The sequence below is a fragment of the Trematomus bernacchii genome, unplaced genomic scaffold (genome assembly GCF_902827165.1).
Source record: "Trematomus bernacchii unplaced genomic scaffold, fTreBer1.1, whole genome shotgun sequence".
Classification (NCBI taxonomy): domain Eukaryota; kingdom Metazoa; phylum Chordata; class Actinopteri; order Perciformes; family Nototheniidae; genus Trematomus; species Trematomus bernacchii.
The window spans coordinates 8,918,171-8,942,416 of NW_022987564.1; the positions used below are offsets into that span (position 1 = coordinate 8,918,171).

A 24,246-nucleotide genomic window follows, 5' to 3' on the forward strand; every position below is an offset into this window, starting at 1 on the left:
AGGTGGCAGTCATTTATCAATCTAAGCGTCTACTCTACATGCATTCACATGATAACAGCTGTGGGGGAATGAGAAGTCAGCGTACGGCAAAACATGCTAATAAAAGAATTTGGCTGCGCTACTTTTTTCATGGGGTCATAAAGGTCTGGTACGAAAGAAATGACACATCAAAGCCAAAGATGTATTTGAAGCTGTGAAGTTTAAATCATATTGTATTCGTCAAAACTCAAAAAGATGTCTCCCACTTATTGGGCGAGTTAACAGCTGAGAAACTCACCGTTGACTTTGAAAGGCGGACTCCTGACCAGCGGGCTGGTGGAGAGACTCGTCAACACCATGGCAGCGGTCACCTTGTCCATGTCCACCTCCTCCTCCTCCGACCGTCTGTGAACACAGGAGAAAAAGAGTTAGATATTACTGAGCATCTTCTGCCACCAACCTCAGAGTCAATTGAAGCAACTTTGTACTACTGGCGGATAAATAGCAGCTATTTTTCCTTATCGCACTAATACATAATAACCATAACCTATTTTATTGTGCATGCCCAATATAAATGATGTAGCTAAAGAACACGGTGTGTGTCTTCTTTTCCCTCCAGATGTTTTCAGACAAAGCCAGGCCACTCTGCTTTGCATTTTGGTGCGATGACTGTCTCGGCTGCTAATTGCATTTACGTTTTTTTTTCAGTTAGTTGTGTTGCCTCAGAGGAGCACTGTAACTCTGCAGTTAAAGTTAAGGACAGACTCAAAGTTAGCATTAATCAATAATTTCCTTGTGAATACATTTTACATTTTAACACTAATGGGAGAGCTATTAAAAGTGTATTAACTTGCATTTACGTTTTTTTTCTTATTTGATTTTCTTTGAGGGAGACTGGCGCAATTGACCAGACACTATTGGTCAAATCAACAGCCAACAGCTGAAATGCTGCTGTATACAAATATATTTTTGAAACTAATCTAGACTGATGTGGGTCTTACTTTCAAACCCTAAAGCCTGTGCAATTAACACAAGCTCAGTGGCTGTACAGTACACACAGCAGCCAATCCATACAACAGGCTAAACACACACTGCACACATATTTGTCTCTTCTAATTGGCAAGAGGCAAACGTGCACTAGAAGTAGGTGTCTTAATCCTCCCGCATGTATTCCTCAGAGAGGCAATCCCTGTGTGTGTGTGTGTGTGTGTGTGTTTCCTGAGTAAGTAAGACTTTGATAGTGTGTAAAGCCACATGATCAAAGTCAGTATGTTACAATGATGAAATCTCCTGCTGCCTTGGAAAAACATGACATCAGCCATCATTTATTTTTCAGACTTATTCTGCATCTTAATTGGTATAAATCCAGTACAGGCAACACATATATTGAAATAAACAACCTATTTTTGACTTTCATAATACCTGCCAAACCAAAATAAAAGAACTTTTAGAAGTGATTGAATAAAGGATTGTACAAGTTATGTGAAATCTGTGAGATGATGCAACAGTCAGCACTTGTGTCTGTGTACAGTTCAGGGCACACTGTTCATATTCATGCATTTTCTCTGCTATCTGATCTCAGTTTCATGCACAGGCGAGCAAAAAGAAATCCAGCCCAAATGATAATTCAATCCTTAGAGTTCAGTACAAAATCTACATTAGATAATGTTCCTCTTACATGTGGGCTATTTATCAGTGTAGATTGTTTTGGTGTTAGTTGCCAACAGTGGTAAATATCGTCTAGCTTGTCTCTATATAATTGCATAACATGGATATTGGCTTGTGGTGCAACTCACATTTAAACAATCTAGATGGATACATATCACTACAGGTAAGAGGAAAAATCTGGATTTTCTTTTTGAAGTTAATTGTCCCTTTCAATGTAACTAAATTAAAAGTAATACAATTATATAAAAACTAGGAAAGTGGCCAGAAAAGTAACCAGTGATGAGGACCACAGGTTTTGTCACAATAGGGCTTCAGTTGTGATCACTACAGTCACTGCATCAGTACTGTAATGCAGTAAAAACAACATATGACCGCATGCTAAAACATGCAAAAGGCTTCAGAGTCATGTTCAGTTTAATTTCTGGTAAACCATCCCACTGTAAAGCATGAAAGACATGTAATGACTTTCACTTGGTCAACAATTCGCACCCTTACAGGATGTGACCAAAGCAAACAGTACGACCACAAGCTACAGGAGAGGCTTTACAACAGCAACAGTGTTAAACGTGGTGAGAGGCCGGAAGTGACTCTCCATGTTTATTTTTAGAACGGCTTTCAGGCACAGATGCTCCCCGTCCAAGATGACCGGGGTTAAGCAAATCTGAGGGGAGAGAAAGAAAATCCCCAAATCCACATGTGACACTAAAATAACACAGATGTGTTTAAGATGGCTTGGAGGACTCAAAGCTGACAAGCGTTATTACACAAACCAGTGACTAATGAGGCATTTCTGACTCGAAGAGGACACATGATTACGTTTTCTGTGGAGATGAAGATAAAACTAATTGTACTGCCGTATTTTTTATGAAACAGGTTTCGTCTAAAACAAACTGAATTTAGCCATGCTCCTATGAGAAACCTCCCTTTTAACAAAGTCTCTTAAGCAAAAGGACGGATTTTTTTTTTCTCTCTCTTTAACCGCTCCTTGGCACAAGTTGACACCCCTTTTAGATGTTGATACATACTTACTTGTTATTTTCACCACAAATGATTTGTTCTTATTGTGAAAATGTTCATTGTTTGTTTTTTAATGAGTAGCTTGCAGAGCTGACATGTTGAAAGCTCGGCCAAACAGCCAGTCGCCTTTAATTAAATGGAGACTGTTTGTGAGACAATATTTATTACAAATGGGTTTATCTGTGGTCTTGACATTTGAAGTAACCCAGTTACGTTGCAGCTCAATGGAGCAGTTAGTTGTGTTGCCTCAGAGGAGCACTGTAACTCTGCAGTTAAAGTTAAGAACAGACTCAAAGTTAGCATTAATCAATAATTTCCTTGTGAATACATTTTACATTTTAACACTAATGGGAGAGCTATTAAAAGTGTATTAACTTAGGAGGGAGAGGAGTGTTTTCCCAATGGTTTTGAGAGCGAACAAAGAAAGAGCCCCCGCCTCCATTAGCTGATGTGTAATTTATTACCCTTTCCACTGTTGAATATGATGTCATTACAGCCTCTACATAAATCAAGAAACGAAGCTGCACACAAAACTGCCACTTTCACACATAACCCCCCACCCAACGTCGCCGTAAAAACCACTTCCTGGTCACCTTGGGAGGCCGTCATGTGACTTTAGATATTATCTCCATGGCAACAGTGACTGACAATAATTACTGGGTGCTTTGTCTGTCTGGAAATATGAAATAGTAAATCTTAGAAAAACACATTAGGAGGAATAGCAATTAAGATGTGATGTATGAGAGGGAGAGGAAGATAGAGTGGGAAGGGGTATTCCCCCAAATCACATTTCACATTAGTGGTCTTCTTATCAAAGTTAGTTTGGGCCAAGTGCTTATTAGAGCTAATTACCACACGCCAAGAGTGTGTGTGTGTGTGTGTGTGTGTGTGTGTGTGTGTGTGTGTGTGTGTGTGTGTGTGTGTGTGTGTGTGTGTGTGTGTGTGTGTTGGAGAGACGCATGATAAGAGGCATGATACACGCGACACAGGGGACATAGGGACAGCTAATGGATGGGTAAGTGAATTCTGATAAATGAGTTTCATATGTTAGCTTGTTTGTGTGTCGCTGCATGTGACACAGCGTGTGTGTGTTTTGATATTCTTACTTCACTAACTAGCAATAAAACATCTTCCAATAGCGGACCCCTGAGGCTTTGTAAATGCAACATGATCGTGTTTGTTTAGCTCCATCAGAAGAAAGCCAGAGAGCAAGCGAAGAGCTTGTTTGCTAATGCACATTACATGAAACAGATCCATATCGTTTTATCTTGCTGCTGGCTATTCATAAATGGATCATTAGTTTATCTTCAAAGGCCAAACTAAATATTATTGTAGATGTATTCTCATTTTAAAATTGAAACCTAAAAAGGCCAATTACCTTTCTTCTTTATTTATCATATATTTTGTTCAAGCATCAACAATGTACACCTGGCATTCACAGAGCATTCAATTATATCAACTTTTTCAATAAATACAGCAATAATGCACCATCCACACTTTTATGGAGATACACATGGTGCTATGGACATTTGGAAAATAGGTTTTCAATTAAAAACGTTAATACAAATATTAAAAGGCAATTATAGCTGCAATTGATGTATAACTTTCCCTGTTGATTAATCAGCCTATTATTTCTCCTTTAATTTATTCATTTTTTTGACTTAGATACGAAATGAATGCAAGCAAAGGTGGGACTGAGCAGGTAAACATGGGCTTTTCTCAATTACTGTAACTATGTAGAAGCTACAACTTAGTACCTTTAGTGATAAAATCATGAACACATTTTGAACACAGCAAAATACAAAACTACAGGAGTTAAGATTAGATAGACGAATAGGGATTCATTCATGTGGGGGAATATGAAGATACAAGTAAAACAACAGCTCCCTCTTCAGGGGTTCTGATGAGCTTAGTGGGAGATATGGATGTTTGCCAGCCTGCCAACGAAGGTGTGTGTGTGTGTGTGTGTGTGTGTGTGTGTGTGTGTGTGTGTGTGTGTGTGTGTGTGTGTGTGTGTGTGTTGTGTGTGTGTGTTGAGGGGGGGGGGGGGGCAGATGTGCTCCATTTTCTTTTAGGTACCACAAGTGAATTTAACAAAACAAAGAGCCTGCATGTGATCGAGAAAGACAGAAGGACGGCAGGGTGTGTGTGTGATTGTCTGTGTGTGTGTGTGTGTGTGTGTCTGTGTGTGTGTGTGTGTGTGTGTGTGATTGTCTGTGTGTGTGTGAGTGTGTGTATGTGGTAAAGTCTTCACCACCATTATAGGGGACAAGCAGGTTCAAGTTTCAAACTAAACACTGGGCAGGCAGTGAGACAATAACAGGGGTTCAAGTTACTGTGGTTGGTTTGACAGGTAGATGTGAGCCAATGAAATGTTGGACTGTTTCTTTATTTTTCATCACATTTTAACTTCAGTTAAAAAAAAGAAACAAGGTGAAATGATAACTTCTTTAAAAGAAAGAAAATGGAAACCTCTTTCTTTACAAATGTTTTTTCTGGATGGTAAATACATACATAACTTCTGTCTCTGTTTCTAAGACATGAGAGGCGCCAACTCATATCCTTACCCAGGAATACAACACTTAAAGTCCCACATTGACTATTTCCAAATATAAATGCCTAAAAAAAGAATTTAAAGATTCCCTAGACTACAGTGAAGTGAAACCACAGCACATATCTTGCCAGTACAATAACTTAAAACTACTTTCCTGGAAAACATTTGGCTGAAGACACCTTTCATCATACCTCCACTTAAAGCAAATGAGCGAACTCCTGTTACATTCTTGACAAGTTTAGATACAACACAGTTGATGATTCACATGGAGCCAGACACAATGCAATAAACTGTTTTCATTGTGTACTCTTTCTAACAAACTCCTGCTTCAAACTTAATGGGCCAAGGTTACACTTCATGCACACACATGCACAACTCCCTTGCAGCTATAGTAAGTCACCCAAAACGTATCAATCAGTTTGAATGAAGGCAGCAGAAAGGTGTGGTGCAGGAATTTCCCTGAAACAAGAGTCCAGCGCTGCACCCCCCTCTCTCCCACACTCCTCTATCTGTACTCCGTCCTCGCGCTCCTCTTCCTCCCTTCAGGCCTGCTGGACTGACTTTAAACTCTCTCTGCCTCTCTCCCCCTTGCCTCCCACACTTTGAGCTTCTTCCACTTGTGTTGCTGCAGAACCACACTGTGAGCAAAGTGAGCATGAAAGACAGAAAAGGGGAGTGTTGTGTCGGTTTGTGTGTGTGTGTGTGTGTGTGTGTGTGTGTGTGTGTGTGTGTGTGTGTGTGTGTGTGTGTGTGTGTGTTGGCCTGTCTCTTTGATGCTGAGTGGATGCTCGTTTATTACAGCCACTGGACTATGACGCCTATTTCCTCCTCAATAAGCTACTATAGTATAAATCATAAATCTCCTCCTGTATCATGTGCTTATCTGATCTCTTCCTCTCTCCCACACACTCAACACACACACGAAAGGCATCTGCATATGACACGCGGCGAACATGCATGAAGGGCACAGCTTTTGATTGGCAGATGTGTGAGAGGGGACACACAGGAATATTCTTTGACATGCTTGTGTGCATCACTCAGGCTCTAGAGATGTTACAGATAACAGCCCCTTTGTTGGAAAACACACATCATAAAAAAACAGCCTTTCTATAAAACTGGAGAAATACACAAAAGGCATATTATAGTGTTGTCTTTTTAATTTCCTGTGGATTGTGAATGTGTGAAGTCGAGGCCTACACCTATGACCGATGGAGTGTATGTGAGGTTTGCACAGGTGCTGATGACAGCCTCAGGCATTGTGTTTGAATCATTGTAAAGTCAGGCACATGGGTTATAAGAAAGGTACCTTTTATGGTAACATTAGGAGATTATTAATATATACATTTAAAATAAATAATCTGGCTTTGGTGCGCTGGTGCCAATAGCCAAATCCTTATTTTCAAACTAAGAAAAAATGGCTGCTGTTAGTATAAACTGGCACTATATACAGTAGCATGATACACTGCTGGGAAATGCAGTGCCTTTATCCGGCCTTTATCCACAATGAGTATCTCAACTGTTTATAAAATGCTAAAAAGTGTTGTACATATACATGTACTTTTCTTCTAGCGACACCAAGAGGATGCTATAAGCTTAACTAAGATGGTGAACATGGTAAACCTTATACTGTACCTGCCAAACAGCAGCTAGCAAGCAGCTAGCATGAGGGTCAAAGCACCACTTTGAATAGGGCTGAACAATTTGGAAAATCTAACTGATGACATGTCATTGCAATTGGATCCTCATTCTATTAAGAATGACCATGCTGTCATATTTAACAGGTGAGGAATTGTACCAGGATGTAAAATATGAAACATCCCTGCAGCACCATAGCACTTCAGAAAGTTATTTTCCCTTTAACAAATATCGCTTCTCCTGTAATTTGGTTATCTGACTTGTCCATGTTGCGATTTGAGAACATTTCTGGTTAATTGTTAAGCCCCACTGCTGGCATGGCTGTTCCTCAACTGCACATCTGCATCTAAGTGACAAACCTCCATCTGATTCACGGCAACTTGAGATTTACAATGAAATGTAGCATGGATTCGTTTTCCTCCACAGCTGAAAAATAAATAAAAAATCTCCCCCTTTTCTTAGAAATGTCCAGATACCCACATTTACCAAACACAACACATAAGTTGGAGAATCTATTTGACAATGCCGGGCACGTTTGTCGGACATAATTGGAGCAAGATAAGTTCTCTTTTAGTGTGAAATCTCACTTTATTTTATTTGAAAAATGCAGTTATTCAGTAGATAAACCTCATTCATGATTGACTAAAAGTGTTCTAATGTTGGACACACAGATGGTCATGGTTGTTTGGCTGACATTGTTACAAACATGAAGCAGTGGACAGTTGGAGAAAACTATTTGATATATTGCCAGAAAAGTTTTAAATAAAGTAACCATTAAGATGGAAGATTATGTGTTTTCTAATGATTTGCCTACATTTCTTCCTCCTCTAAAATGATGGCAAATGCAAAGGTCTAACAGAGTAACATCTCAATGTAAACAATTGGGCTTTACACGATATTAACTACACAAACAAGATGAAACTAGCTGCCTTCTTGGTGTCTCCTCTGTTTAGAAATGAAAACAACAACATAACAAAGAAGAAAACGCCATGGAGAGTTCACTTTCTTTGAAGACTGTGTTAATGAAGACATCATCATTAGTGGTTGCTAAATCTTAAAGCTACAAGATCAAAGGCCTAAACAGGACCGCGTTCAAGAAATTGCTTTGTACAATTAATATGAATCAAACCTAGAGAACAGAGACTATTGTGCCGACATTATAAGAAACAAGGCATTAGTCAAATGTTCTTATTGAACTAACAAGAGGCCACGCAAAGGGTTTTTTGTTTTCATTTTAGGGTCCATGAAATATCCAATAGTTACAATTATTTCCCATCTTGTTACTGTTCTGTAAAAAACAAGTCAACATGTGAACCACCCACCCATTTTAAAAGCCAAGAACATCCTGTGCATGATCCACTTTTGTCAGCAGTACAGAGGTCATGTATAAGGTAGGTCATATAGTATAGAATAGAGAAGATGATGAAGACAACAATAATTGCTGAGAGCACTGTGTCTAATCATCGGCATTTGCTCCAAGCTAATTAGCCGATTATGCATTAGCATGTTTAGCTGTCTGTCTACAAACACACACAGTCACAAACACGGCTATTTACAGATACATATTTAAGCTTGAGTAATTGACAGTACGTGCAGACGAAAACAGATACACAGTGTCTTCTAGTTCCCTTTTTTAGGGCGACAAACAGACTCTCAGACAGGCACACCATTCTTAGTGAACGCCCTCTGGTAAGAGAAAAACAGGGCGTGGCGTACATTTGCCGGGCATGGAGCCAGAGACCCTATGTGTGGCGCATGTGTGTTTTACTTCTTCATGTGTCTGCAGACAGACAGACACAGCTGTACAGTATCTGCACATATATCCACGTTTTACCCAGCCTTTGTCCTGACCTGAATCTAATGAGTGGAGGAGATACGCTGGAAATGGATGAATAAGTTGACTCTGACCTTCTGACACACTCTCTCTCTCTTACCATTTTCTCAGCTCTCATTCATCTACCATGTGTGTTTTTCAGACTCTCTCTCTTTCAGTAACGTAGATCTCCAGTATCAGCCCCCCCTCTGTGTTGCTCTTAGCCTAGTTTCCACACACACACACACACACACACACACAACACACACACACACAACACACACACACACCACACACACACACACACACACACACACACACACCACACACACACACACACACCACACACCACACACACACACACACAACACACAACCACACACACACACCACACACACAGCCACACACACACACACACCCACACAACCACACACAACAACAACACATCACACACCACACACACACAACACACACACACAGCACACACACACACACACACACACACACACCACACACACCACACACACACACACACACACACAACACACACCACACACCACACACACACACACACACCCACACACCAACACACACACACACACACTTCCGATTGTGTGAACCAAAATCAAAACAATAACAACCCTCAACATCTGCAGATGCTGTGGGCTCACGTGACCGAAGCCACCGGCTCCCATTGTTTACAGGGGGGGACGGGAGAGAAGGGGGGGGGGGGCTGGGGGGTGTAGGTGACAAATCTGTAGTTCAGGCAAACTGCTGCCTTGTTGATATTAAGGGCTCTATGATGGTGGGGGTCTGTTGTTTGTTGTGTGAAACAATACTTCCACTTAGATGAACAATTAGCTAAACAAATGCCAATTTAAATGTGTTTGAAAAGCCTGTAGGTTAAGTTCCCTCCCCCATTGTTGATTGAAATGTAATGTGTTTACCATCATATGAACCATAAAATCTGTGAACTGCTCTAAAATACTCACAGGCAAAGTCACCAAGTCCTTGGGGATACGATGCTATTTGTTAAAACTAAGCATCCTTAGGGTGTTCTGCGTATACATGTATGTTGTGGATCGCAAAACCTTTTATAAGGGAAGCTACACAAGAATCTTTATTACTTTATTCTCATAAAAAAATACTAAACATCACAGAGGGGCTGTTTGAAAGATTTGACTCCAAGCTTGCCAACCTCTACATACAAAATGTCAATATTGCATCAGTTTCTACCTTTTCTCTCACTGTTCTAATAAAAAAACATAAAAAGAGGGAATCAACACTGATTTGTTTATGACACTGTGTCCAGCTTTAGTATGAATGTATAACCTTTGAAGTTGATCATTAACGGATCCTGACAAATGTGAGCCAGACTGCGTAGTGACATGTCTATTGTTTGGATGCAAGGCTGGTTAAGGTGCCGTTTACACGAGGACAAAACGGCTTGTATCTGCATAGTTTCTCTTGCGTATAGCCCTATTATTTACATGAGGCCGATAGAAACGGACCACACAAACGATAACGGGTCCCAAGGTGGATAGATTTGCAAACGAAACTCTCTGGGGGGTCAAACGAGTCCGTGTAATCGCCTCTATACGAATATTTCCTGAAAAAATAACGATAGCCCCACCTCTCCTGCTCACTGCTGTAGCATGGCCAGTAGCCATCTGTAACGATCAACTATCAATAATAGCTGTGTTAATTAAACGCACAAGGGGTTCTTGAATGAAATAATATTATAAAAGGCAAACCAGAATTGTTAACACCCAATATACTCCTTAAACAAAATAAACAGAGTCAGATTTCATGCATTGATCCATTATATTGACAATTTTCCAGCCAAACAACACAAACAAAATTAAACAGTCCGCTCTGCGATACACCAAAATTGTTTTTACTGCCTAATCCAGGCCATTATTGTTCATTGCTCCTGCGCCCGTCGGCGGCAAAAAGAGAAATGTTTGTAGGCCTATTCAGGCTATAATCCACACAAAAAAAGGAAACACGAGGACCGGCGTGTCCCAGAGGAGCGATCTCACCCGGTGTTTGTAGAGAATATCTCTCTTTCTGAGCGCGTCCTCTCCACGGAGACGTGCTTCTTGGTCGGTCGATGCAATATCCACAGATTCGGTTTCTTTCAGTTAACTTCCCCTTTGCATTTATCCATATATTTACATGCTGAGGAAATGACTATATCCCGCTGAATACCAGCAATCGCCACACACACTTCCTCCTGTCAGTAGCTACTGCTAGTGCTACTGCTACTGACCATGCTACAGATGTTAGTGCAAAATCTACAGCTCCTCTACCACAACCATCAGCAACAAGTGGACATGGAGAATTACATGAACTACATGTTGCTAAATCCACCGCGGGGCATAAACAGAAGGGTAGCCATGGCAACATTGCTGCGGGGCTGCTCCGGAGTCTTCTTCGCTGCTTTTGCTGTATTTTGTGGCGGAAGTTACAGCGCCACTTACAGTCCCGGCATATGTACTACAGCGTGTCCAGCGTTTCCAGCGGTCTCGTTTGAACAGACACGTTAAATGAAACGAATGCATGTGAACGGAAGACTTTTTTGAAAACGCATACTGTGCATAAACGCAAACGTTCCCGTGTGCACAACGCCTAAGTGTATGAGAGATCATGTATGTGTTTGTATAGAGAAATTGCTGCAGGGTGAGGAAGCATGTCTTCAGTGAGTGTATGGGGGTGTGTGTCAGGTTGATGTATATAAGCCCTGATTCCTTCTCATTTTACACCCATGCAGACAGTTAACCCCTAGAGCGACAGAGATGGAGGGAAATGATCATCCCTCTCTCCACTGCACTTAACCTTTTAATGTGGCTCTTGATTGACACACACATGCATGCTTCAGCGGTGTGGCCTAGTTTTGCACTATAGGTCGGGAGTCCTACAGTATATACGGTCTACCCTTTGGGCTTGGGGATGAACACACACACTTGGTGGTTATGCCCTAGATTGGTGCTATAGGTTGGAGGTGCCGTTTATGTACCAACCTCAGGGCCACACACACACACACACACACACACACACACACACACACACACACACACACACACACACACACACACACACACACACACACACACACACACACACACACACACACACACACACACACACCACACACACACACACACACACACACACACACACACACACACACACACACACACCACACATCACACACACACACACACACACACACACACACACACACACACACATCACACACACACACCACACACACACACACACACACACACACACACACACACACACACACACACACACACACACACACACACACACACACACACACACACACACACACACACACACACACACACACACACACACACACACACACACACACACACACCAATATTAGTGACAGGTGAGGTGAGTGAACAAATTCAATTGCACATTCATCAACTTCAGTCTCAAACTGCCACATGTAATGGTTTGGGTGTATTTCTGCCAATACTATGTCCCAAGAAAACGTCGTTTAATGCATCTTGTACTGATTTTATGATTATGTATTATTGCTGCATTATATTCTAACGCCTCACAAATCGTTTTTTTAGTTAAGATACATGCCTAGCTGTTTTAGCACTGTTACGTTTTGATGTTCATTTTTTTGTATTTATCTTTTGTGTCTTGATGTACTGAACTAGTCCCCTGTGACTGTGCTATCGCTGCATCTCTGAATCACATAAGTTCTTAACAAACACGTTTTAAGATGAATAACAAATACAATGTTGTTGTCTCTTTAAAGGCAAAGCTGTACATCAGCAGCTTTAAAAAGCAGCAATTTTGATCTGTTTGCTACTTGAACTTTTGCACTCCGCCTCTGTGCAGCACAATAAAAAACAACTGTATTGGATGTCCTGATAGCCCCGGGGATTTAAGATGTTCATGTTCAGGCAGTTTTCTGCAGAACTCGTTCTCATAAAGCCAAAAAGTCCACACAAAAAAACAGCACAGATTTGGAAGTGAACAATGTGACAACAATGAAACAATACTGTCACAACCCTGAGGCAGTGCTCAAAAGATAAATGCTCATAGTTCTAAAGATACGTACAACAATAGGAGTAATAGGTGTAATGATGGAGACTCATTTAAAATGCAAAGCGTGATGATGAGGGAGATGGAAGAAAGAAGAGTAGTAGAAGATTGGTGCACACACACACACACACGGGCTTTCCCTGAATTGATGTATGCCGTAATGAGCAGAGGGAATACACAGGAGCTCACTGCTCCAAGCTACTCATTTGGCCTCATGTGTGTGCATTTTACTTGGTGTGTGTGTTTGTGTGTGTGTATATATATATATATGGGTATGGGTGTGTGTGTGTGTGTGTGTGTGTGTGTGTGTGTGTGTGTGTGTCTGTGTGTGTCTGTGTGTGTCTGTGTGTGTATGTGTGTGTATGTGTGTGTGTGTGTGTGTGGTGTGTGTGTGTGTGTGTGTGTGTGTATATGTGTGTGTGTGTGTGTTGGGGTAAATGTGTCACTTTCTGTGAGATGTTTATGTTTCTGCATGCAGGTACCTGCAGGTACCTGTGTGTACGTGTCAGGGGGTCGCCCTATGATGCGTACAAAGGCACCAACTATGAGAGTCATGACGACCTTTAGAGCATCTGACTGTTAAAGCCTCCCACCCCCGATCCCCTTTGCATCCCGTTTCTTTTGCTCCAATGCCCCTCTCCACCCTTCTCTGTTCGACCTGTTTGTTCTCCACCCCTACCTCCATTTCTCTTTCCATCAACAATGTTCATCACTATGATATAGTGCAGAAGAAAACAAAAGGAAGGTTCATGAAATGCTAACTGTGCACGATCTTCTCTTTTCAGGTCTCTCCTCCATCCATCTCCACTTTCCCCGCCACCCTTTAAGGATTGGGGGAAGCTGCTCCTCCAGCTACCTTTCACCCCATCAGCGTGTGTGTGTTTATTAGTGTTTAGTAGCAAGTGCAGTGGTGATGATGGGGGTCGTAAGAGCAGCACGAGTTAGCCCCGAGTGCTCTTTTCTCTCCACCTGCCCTTTATATACACACACACACACACACACACACACACACACACACACACACACACACACACACACACACACACACACACACACACACACACACACACACACACACACACACACACACACACACACACACACACACACACACACACACACACACACACACACACACACACACACACACACACACACACACACACACACACACACACACACACACACACACACACACACACACACACACACACACACACACACACACACACACACACCTTGATTATAAACACCTTGGCTGTAACCACAGACGGACACACACCCACACTTCCTTACATACCTCTAGCCTCTCAGCTCCCAAGAGAGCGATACACAGTGGAGGAAGGGGCCTCTTTCCAAATTACACCTCGTGGGGGGTGGGGGGGGCTGGGGTAAATGTGTGTCAGTGTGTGTGTGTGCGTGTTTGCTGAAGGTGCTCATAAAAGCCCCGGAGATTGAGCTGATGGAGGGCATTATAAAAGGCCTATCAGCCGGTCCAATCGCCCCACACAGCCTCAGGCAGGACAAAGGATCTGCTCGCCACTTCAACATTTACCTAAAGGCCTTTAACTCACACACCCCTCCCCCTTCACTCTTACCCCCTTCTCCTTCTTCCTCCTTCCTCTTCCTCCCATTTGTGCGCTTGTTAACCTCGACTTGACCCGGAAAAGTTAACGGAGATGTCGTTTGACAGCGATGCCCTTCTTCACAGGTGAGAGTTAGGAATATTCACTCCTACTGTACATCTGCAGTTATTAAAGGTTGCAGCCACACTGCAGATGCACCCTTTAAACCCACTGGGACCTTAATAGTTGTTGCTAAAGGACAGAAAATGACTCATTAGTGGTCAGAAAATCAATACAAGCCACACATGTGTTTTGGTTGACCTTTATGTTGAGGTTTTCTTCAGTGATGGAAATTGTTTTGGAGAAAAAAAAATAACAGAGAGACAAAAGGAAGAGTGACAGAGAGAGAGGGAGGAAGGGAGAAAAAGGGTGTTTGGGGGAAGGTCTCCATCAGGCGGGTTTAATCTCTGATTAATGTACTGCTGTGTGGTATGAGGATGTGACTCCAAGCATGAAGACACAACCATGATAAAAAAAAAAAACATCCTCCCTCCCCCTCAACCATGTCAGCAAGTCACACAAAGAGTCCTCCGCTCCATTATCCCACATTAAGAACACATACTGAGGCATCCATATAAGACAAATGCTTTTAGCAATAGTTTTTGAAAACACTTTCTTGTATAAAGAGCACTGTCTTCAACTGTCTAAGCTTTTGTTTATGCAAATCTGGAATCATTTTTAGGACTCTTACAACATATTGCCTCCTAAGAAGCGAGCTGCACAAAATGGATAGTTGAGGCTGCAGCCTCACAATAGGTACTACATTTAATGTGGAAAGGAAAAATGCTTTAGCTGCTGTGAGTACTAGGTAACAGCCAAAGGTAACCTACAGTGCGTTACCATGCACTTATAGTAGGTAGCCAGGTTACTCAGAGAAACAAGGTTACGCTGGTAATGGGAGACCGTGTTAACTTGCACTATAGTAACCTGCTTACTGTAAGGTTAAAAACCAGACCTTCCCAGCCCTCAACCCGAGCTTATTTTGTAAGCGTGGCTTGCTATTTTTAACTTTATTAGAGATAGGTGTGTGTGAGTATGAGTGTGTGTATACAAAAGGTAGGATTTACAAATGTGCATCAGTCAACAAGGACCTATTTAGACCTCCAGAGGCTGCTTTGTGTTAGTTTCATTCTTATAAATGATCTTAAATATGAGTCTGCAGAGCTTTGTGTGATATCGCCCATCCGCCAAATTCAACTAACAAAAGTATTTTTGCCTCAAATTAAAAGCAGAACAGAAATAACAACACATAAACATGTGCAAACCAAAAGCTGTCCTTTGCTGCGCGCTAACACAGGTGAGACAACGGATTGATGTAAAGTTTCTGCCAGCTTGTGATTTAGGCAATGCTGCATTGAAAAACAAAACAAACTGGGACTGTCATAAATATGAAAAACAAGTGAGTCGAGGATGTGTCTTTGCTTTCTATCTGTGTGAGATATCATAATCATCTGTAAATGTGTGATTGCGCATCCATCATTAATCATTAACCCTTCCTGTGGGGTTAACTGCAAATGATTGGCATATTTGCATACATAATTGGAAATGCCAATGTGTTGGTGTCTTTAGCGGGTATAGATTGTGTATGCATGTTCAGTAAACTGCATGTTAATTTCAGTTTATATTATTAATTACAGCTATTTTCTACACAGCTGGAATTCCCATGTGAAAACAGCCAACTAAGCAATTAGACAGTAGTGAAATCTGTGGAGTGTGGACACATTGTACACAGTTGTTTGTCAGAGAAAGTTCAGATAAACAACTTGTACTCGCCTCACTGTGGTTGCAGCTACTGATTTCATAGGCTAGTGTGAGTTAGCCACACTAGCCTATTTTACAGTGCCAGCAGCAGGCAAACATCTCTCTCTTGTCAGTCAGAGGAAAAACGCAGCCACACACACACTCACACACAAAGCAGGCAGCAGAGAGAGGAGACAAAGGAAGAGAGGGAGGGCTCGAGTGTGGGAGGGTGGAAGAGACAGATCATGGGGAAAACGAAGGGGGAAATGAGCGGGAAAGCAGAGATGGAGAGAGCAAGAGACAATACAGCCAGCCAGGGGAGGTGAAAGAAAGAGGGATAGAAAGAGAGAGAAAAAGGTGAGGAATGGAAAATGAAAATCGGAAAGCAACATTGGACAAGCTCAATCTGACATCTGGGGAAATGGGGCGATGGAAAGAAGGTGGACAGTGAGAGAGAATAATGTACTGTATGTGAGGGAGACTATAGTGAAGATCAGTGAGACATGATCTCCTACCACAATGAGACACTCTAAATGTTAACTTTAACCAACATGCAACATGACATAAGTCAGCAGAGGATTTAAAAACAATGACTCCCTTGAATAGGCCATTACTGAAAGAAAGTGTTGAGTAAAAGAAGTATTTTGTTTTACTCCACCAACCCTGCTGACAAAGACCTACTACAGAGAAGCTGAGGGAAGCACCCATGTTTACATAGATGTCAGTGGGAGGTCATGAATTATGCATGCTATATGGAGCGGTATGGCTGTGTAACGTGGTTAGTGTGTATGTGAGTGTCTGGGCATGTAATGTTTGCAGACCTAAACTCCAGAACATTATTTTGTGTGTGTGTGTGTAATGGGGGTGTTATGTTTCCCCTCCATCAAAGCTGTGAGACTGCAAGAGAGAAAATAAGGGAGAGAGAGAGAGAGTGGTAGAGGGAGAGAAGCCCCTGGTAAAAACATCCATTTGTTGCTAATAGTGAGGTTATGCTGCCAATGCTACCACAATAAACACACATGTAAAATAAAATACACACAAAGTTCTGCAGGCCTTGCGTTTGGCAGAACATCCCAGCCGACCCAAACCCCTGAAATCAACACACACACACACACACACACACACACACACACACACACACACACACACACACACACACACACACACACACACACACACACACACACACACACACACACACACACACACACACACACACACACACACACACACACACACACACACACACACACACACACACACACACACACACACACACACACACACACACACACACACACACACACACACACACACACACACACACACACACACACACACACACACACACACACACACACACACACACACACACACACACACACACACACACACACACACACACACACACACACACACACACACACACACACACACACACACACACACACTTCAGTGTGTGGAACCAAAATCAAAACAATAACAACCTTCAACGTCTGCAGATGCTGTGGGCTTACGTGACCGAAGCCACCCGGCTCCAATTGTTTACAGGGAGGGACGGGAGAGAAGGGGGGGGGGGGGGGGCTGCTGGGGGGTGTAGGTGACAAATCTGTAGTTCAGGCAAACTGCTGCCTTGTTGATATTAAGGGCTCTATGATGGTGGGGGTTGTGTGTTTGTGTGTGTTGAGGAAAAACAGGAGATGGTCTGAACAACCTCTTCAAAATGGGGGTTGAGGGGGCCAACTGTACCAGCCGTCTTCTGAATTCCCGTATACACACACACACATACACACAACCCCCAAAGCTAAAAGTTCCACTGCTGACTGTTTTTACCCCCGTACAAGCTGTCTACAGCAACAAGGGACAACCTGAAGATAAGAAGAACACTGAATTAGGCCTTTGTGTGTGTGTGTCTGTGTGTGTGTGTGTGTGTGTGTGTGTGTGTGTGTGTGTGTGTGTGTGTGTGTGTGTGTGTGTGTGTGTGTGTGTGTGTGTGTGTGTAGTAAGTGACCGTGCCACTGCTAGCCAGTTTGCAGGTGAAGCTAGCTGATGACAAATGTCTTTGAAGAACAAAGGACAACAGAGAGAGAGACAAAGAAAAAGTGAAAAAGAGTATAACACAAAACCCCTACTGAGTCGAGATGCAACAATCGAACCTTTATCTGATATAAAAGGTCGGGCAGTGCGTGGCAAGAGAGACAGTTATGATTTGGTACGTTTATGAAACAGCTCGGGTCGACCATTTTAAGTTTCGACAATTTTAGCAGAACAAAGGGAGGTTTATGCAGCCCAAGGCTTTTAAATGTCATAATGATGATGAAGGGAAGTCACAAGAGCCAAAGCAACAATAATGATAAACAGAAAGGCAGAGTTGAGAACAGCCAACAGGCAACATCAGGGATCACATGATTGGCTAAGAATGAGAGTGAGCATGTGGTTCACTTTTTCAAATATAAAGCCTTCAATACAGCTAAAGCCAACTCATTTGCAGCACACTTTAAAGTGTGAAGAAATGAAGATGGGAAAGGCTATCTCTGTTTTTTTTAACTGTATTAACCAAGTGTGTGATCTGGAAACTCAACAGATGATGGATACACTTTTTTTTGTGCCTGTCCTTCTTATTTACATTTCTGGTCTTCTGTCTAGTCTCAGCTTTAGATCTTATGTGAGACACCAAAGACCCCCAGAGCCCCTTATTGGATTATGAAGTAAAAGGATACTTTACTGTCCTGTTCAGTAAGAATGTATGCAGATCGGTGCCAGCAGATGGCTCTTGGATGTCAGACTTACAAATGGCTAACTTTCAATTACCTTTATCGCTCCCTCCTTACAACATAAGGCCTTTTTGTTGGGGAAGACATCTGTGTGATAGTTTTCACTAATTGTCAGGCTTGTGCATTGGACTCAACAGTGTGTGGCAGAATTCAGAGGATGCCAACTGTTGAAATGGCGCGGATCAAATAGCTTTCTTGTAAGCTAGATGCTATTCATGGCATTAAACGTGTTTCTGGCCCACAAATGAACAGTGAAGTAAGCAGATCTGTGCCGAGAGGTCCTTTGATGTGGCACCATCATCACTTTAAGTTTGTATGAGTGCCGCTAGTGGGAAAAATGATCTTCTCTCTTGGAGGTGAAATGACATGCCTCTGCGGTAAATACATTATAGCCTCTCCCGCAGTGTAAATCTCGTTTATACATCTGTTAGTCCAGAAGGTGGATGCATACCACATCTGGGAATTAACAGAAGTGTGGGGCATGCCGTTGATTTATACACGAGTTAAGATCATATGAAGAACCGGTTTAGACTTCTAATTTTAACACTAGCATTTCTGGGGTTATGACTGTTTAATGTACATCGATATGCTTTTATAGAATATCCGTAATAAAGATCCAGACAGCAATTTCTTTCAAGGTGTTCTTTGAAAACGTTGAAGGGGCGGTTTCAGGATCCAAGGTCAATTTTCAAGCTGGATGACATTTTCTCCTGTCCTTCCACACTGGTAATTGGCAGGTAATTGGTGTCCTTTAAGTATCAATGACTCGACTGTCATTACACTAGTGCAGCAGACACTATTGACAGGATCCAAGGCGGTCAAAACATTACTTGAGGGAAGATGTAAGATTTTTCTGAGACACCTGGGATCTAACCTGATATGACACAAGCAAGCTCTCAGCATGTGAGATGGATAAAATGCCACACTGGCAGAGCTGATAGTATGAAATCACAACATCCATAACACGAGTATGTTAATGTGACAGCAAATACATATAGGGGAACATATGCATACAAGGTCTACTGAACAAGCAACGCTAAACTATTTGACAGTCAGAGCTTTATAGCTTATTTCCTCGTTTTGTTCCATGTCTTTCACTCACATCTGGAGCATCCTTTGGGAGGAATCACATCGTTTCCTTTGAAAATGTGTTTCTGTACTTGTATCAGACAAGTTACTGAAGCACACAAAACTTGCTTTTTATAGTGCACCTTCTTGGAAATCGGTCCAGCGCTTTGATTAAACGTACATTTAAGTGGCCCCACATCGCATATATGTGGTGTGCAGCTTAAGGGAGGAACTGATAAGTTCTGTTGTTGAATGGCCTGTCTTTGAATTTAATTTCCCATTTATCTTCTAGGATTATGACAAAGAATAATTAATGTTCTCATGCAAATGGTCATGAACAAAGAAAGAAAGTCATTAAAACATCTGGTCTTTAAAGCAATCTTAAAATGGCAAGTTGGAGTTGTTTAAAATGATGGCTGGCACACATGTACTCAAACACACATACACACGTGCACGCATGTCACATGAGGGCACCTCTCCGTACCTTCTCCCCCCCCCCTCCCCAGTGACGTGGAGCCCACTCTGCTAAACCACGATTAAATTGATGAGCGACACTCAAATTAAAACGGGGCTACAATTATGACACCCTCATGCCGTGCTCTTAATTAGTACATCTCCATTTTAATTAATAACGCCTGTCAGTCTGACAGATATCAATAATTCAAAACAGGCAGGTCAATGGAGCTTTAAAATTGATGGCCGTAATTAGAAATAATGTGGGGAGGAGGTAGTTCTGCAGGGCTGGGTTTGTTTTTTAATAGGTTACACTTGAGAAGCATGTCCCCCCCCCCCCCCCCCCCATTGTGTCACAACGTCTTTGCCCCAAACCAAAACTTTGCTATGGGTTCAAGGTAGAATTAACACTAAATGATGGCAGGAGGAGGTACACTATTAATCAACTTGCTATCATGCTGTACATTCTGTATTTTTGTGATTTTCTACTTTAGAACAAGCACAAATGGTAAAAGTCGTTTTTTCTTTGGTTATAGGTAAACAACATTATAAAATAGCTTGAACACAAATGGCCGATTAGCAGCTGCTTTATGGAGAAACAAGTGAATTGACTTTCTTTTTATAGACAAAAAAAAACACTCATCTATATAAAGTTCTGTAAACATAGTTACAGGAGTGTAGGTGTTTTTCAGTCACTATATTGCTTAGAAAAGCGCACTAACTGTGTGATTACTGGTGAAAACTTACATTTAACTCACATTATCCTAATCATTTCAAGAGCTGAATTCAACCCAGTATCTGCTGCTGATTAAACTGCCCGGTTTAACTCTCACTGAGGAGAATGGATGTCCGGTTCACTAATTCCACTCCACATTAGTGTTTCTGTTCAGACACGATGTGTGACACTTGACTCTGCCGTTAATTAGTGCCACCATATTGTGGATGATCATAATGCATGTTGGTCGATACAATCAATTAGAGCTTTTTTGTGTTCCTGCAGCACTCTGAGCCATTAGTCCATTAAAGCCGGGGACTATGGATTAGTCCGCAGCAGCTGAGGGCCACAGAGCCCACTACCACATAAACATTGACTTTGAGGCCTCGTGAGAAGCATTATAGCTAGCAGGCAGGCAATGAGTGAAAAAACAACAACTCTACAGACAGTACAACATTGATGTGGGGCAAATTAGCATAATGGTGACATTCCCTGTGAAGATTGATTCTTCAGTTAATGTTTGCCATCGCTGCAGTCAGGCAGACACATTTTGTCACACTCCCTCGACGGCAATAAAGAGTGTTCAAACTCCTGAGAAGCAGCGTTATGTTCATTTACAACATCAATAACTGCAAATAGATTGTGGCTGATGGATTCAAATGAGTGTTACACATGATGCTGACGAGTCGATTTCATAGTGTAAAAAATATCAGCATACAACTTCTCGGGTGTCAAATACGTTATTTGGATCAACTTTAAACTGAAAGCTTTTTTATCTTTCACTTCTTGATGTTGTAATTAGCATGCCACAATGAACGTTAGTAGCTCTGAAGTCTTTTGCTGTTAAATTTAATGTAAATCCTGGATTGAGATCACAACAAGGTGCAAATACACAACTTTGTCCCGGTCCAGTGATTTGGCAAACGATCGCAGTGCATTGAGGCTGACCGTCTACTAATCCATAGTTAAGCATTCCCCCCGCACACACTCACTGATATTCAACACGCTTAATTAAAGAACCAATTTGCATAAACACACAATTCCACTCCTGCAGCATCACAGGTGGTCGCTTTCTCAGGAGCCAGAACCCGTCTGATGAACAGGGGCAGAACTCGATGTGGCTGTATTGACAAAAAAGAGGCCTTTGTCTTTGATTAGTGTATGTGCAATACATCTAAAGCTGAGCTAGCAGCAGGGTGGGTTGGGCCCATGAATAATCAACACAGAGATTAGAAGTTCAGTACAATCAACTGAGGTGGTTTTCAAGCCTTGAACAAAGCAAACACCAGTGAATTCTGTAACTACAGAGCAAGAAGAGAGAGAGAGAGAGAGCCAATAAAAACAGATATTTAAATAATTCACTCAGGTTTCTGGTTAATAAGATGCTAGGAGTCGCAATGACGGCGAACAAGGTGCTTTTATCTCATTTGCTTTTCTCCTGTGCATCTCAAGATCTCATTTTGTCGCATTATACTGGGACACTAAAGATGGGAAATGGGAGGTTAGAGACGGGATCTGATATTACAATGGTGCGCATGATAACCCTGACGGAAATGAGATAATGTTACTCTAATTTTTGCATGTTTGCACAGGTTACCTGATACTCTCAGAATTGATTTTAAGATTTAGCTGATGCCTTTTAAAACATGAATGCACCTGGTGCCAAGATAGGATCGCAGACACCTAAAGCTCAGATGAGCCTGGCTCACGATGCCTACTGGCTGTGCTTAAGCCGAGATTAAAAACAACATCAGGCTTTTCCCATCAGGCCTCGCAGACAATGAGACAACCTGTTGTGATGAGAGTGTGTGGCTAAATCTATACATTACTTTAAATCCCCTCCAATTTCATCTTGATCCAGGTTGAAGGTTTCTCTGTTGACCTTATCGATCACTTTGCAAAGTGCTTTGAAGAGATTGTTTTGAAAAAAAAAAGGTATTTATGGTAGATTTTGCACACAGAACAAAGAAAACAGTGTTGGAGTGAACCATGACAAATGTCAACTAGGCCACACACACACACACACACACACACACACACACACACACACACACACACACACACACACACACACACACACACACACACACACACACACACACACACACACACACACACACACACACACACACACACACACACACACACACACACACACTACACACACACACACACACACACACACACACACACACACACACACACACACACACACACACACCACACACACACACACACACACACACACACACCACACACACACACACACACACACACACCACACACACACACACACACACACACACACACACACACACACACACACACACACACACACACACACACACACACACACACACACACACACACAGAGTTTTGATTGAGACAAATCCCACTAAGTTTAGATTTTTTGTGGGAACCCGTAGTGGTTAGAAAACAAGAACCCTCCATTACACGTGTTGAGCAATATCCTCTGTATATAAATACAAGCACATTTCTGGTTGATATTTTTAGCTGTGTGGAGTTAGGCCAATCTGAGTTAAACTGAATATTGGACAGAACACATTTGGTTTGGTCGCGTAAATTGTAGCAGGAAAACCTCAATGTTCAATCACATAATCGTATACTGAGTCTGGGTGAGCGAGACAGTGAATGAGAGGGAGAAAGAGAGACCACGAGAGCCGTCTTTTCAGATGGAAATCGCATGGTTTCTGAACTCCCCTGGCATCCAAACAAGTAAAACTGTTTTCTTTGGCAAACGCTCAGCATCTCTCTCACTCTTTCCCTCCCTCTTTCTCTCTGTCCCTCACTCTCTGCAGAACCCACACTCCTCTCATGCACACGCCCCATCCTCCCCTCCCTACTCTAATTTCGAAACTCAAACTACCTCCTTTAACCACAAACACACTTTGAAAAAGCAGTAATATCAGTTAAAGTGTTCCCCTAATGTAAGAAATGACCACAGCAAAACAATGAGTAGAAGAGAACCCAAAAGATTCTGAAGCCATGTTGCTTTACCTAAAGAAAAACAATCATTTGAGCTTCGCTTCGGGGCTCTTTTTGCTCAGGATGGGAAGTCTTTGGGTCTGTTCCATGTCTGAGTTGGCTGA

At 42.0% G+C, this 24,246-nt stretch overlaps 1 protein-coding gene across 2 annotated transcripts in view; it reads right to left on the reverse strand.

The window, feature by feature from the left end:
• Positions 1 to 24,246, reverse strand: part of znf704 (zinc finger protein 704) — a 41,777-nt gene that overhangs the window by 7,665 nt on the left and 9,866 nt on the right. For both annotated transcript variants that reach the window (XM_034124487.1, XM_034124486.1), the window contains exon 3: positions 278 to 384. In XM_034124487.1, the coding sequence (XP_033980378.1) occupies positions 278 to 384 (107 nt within the window). The remainder of the gene's footprint in view (positions 1 to 277; positions 385 to 24,246) is intronic.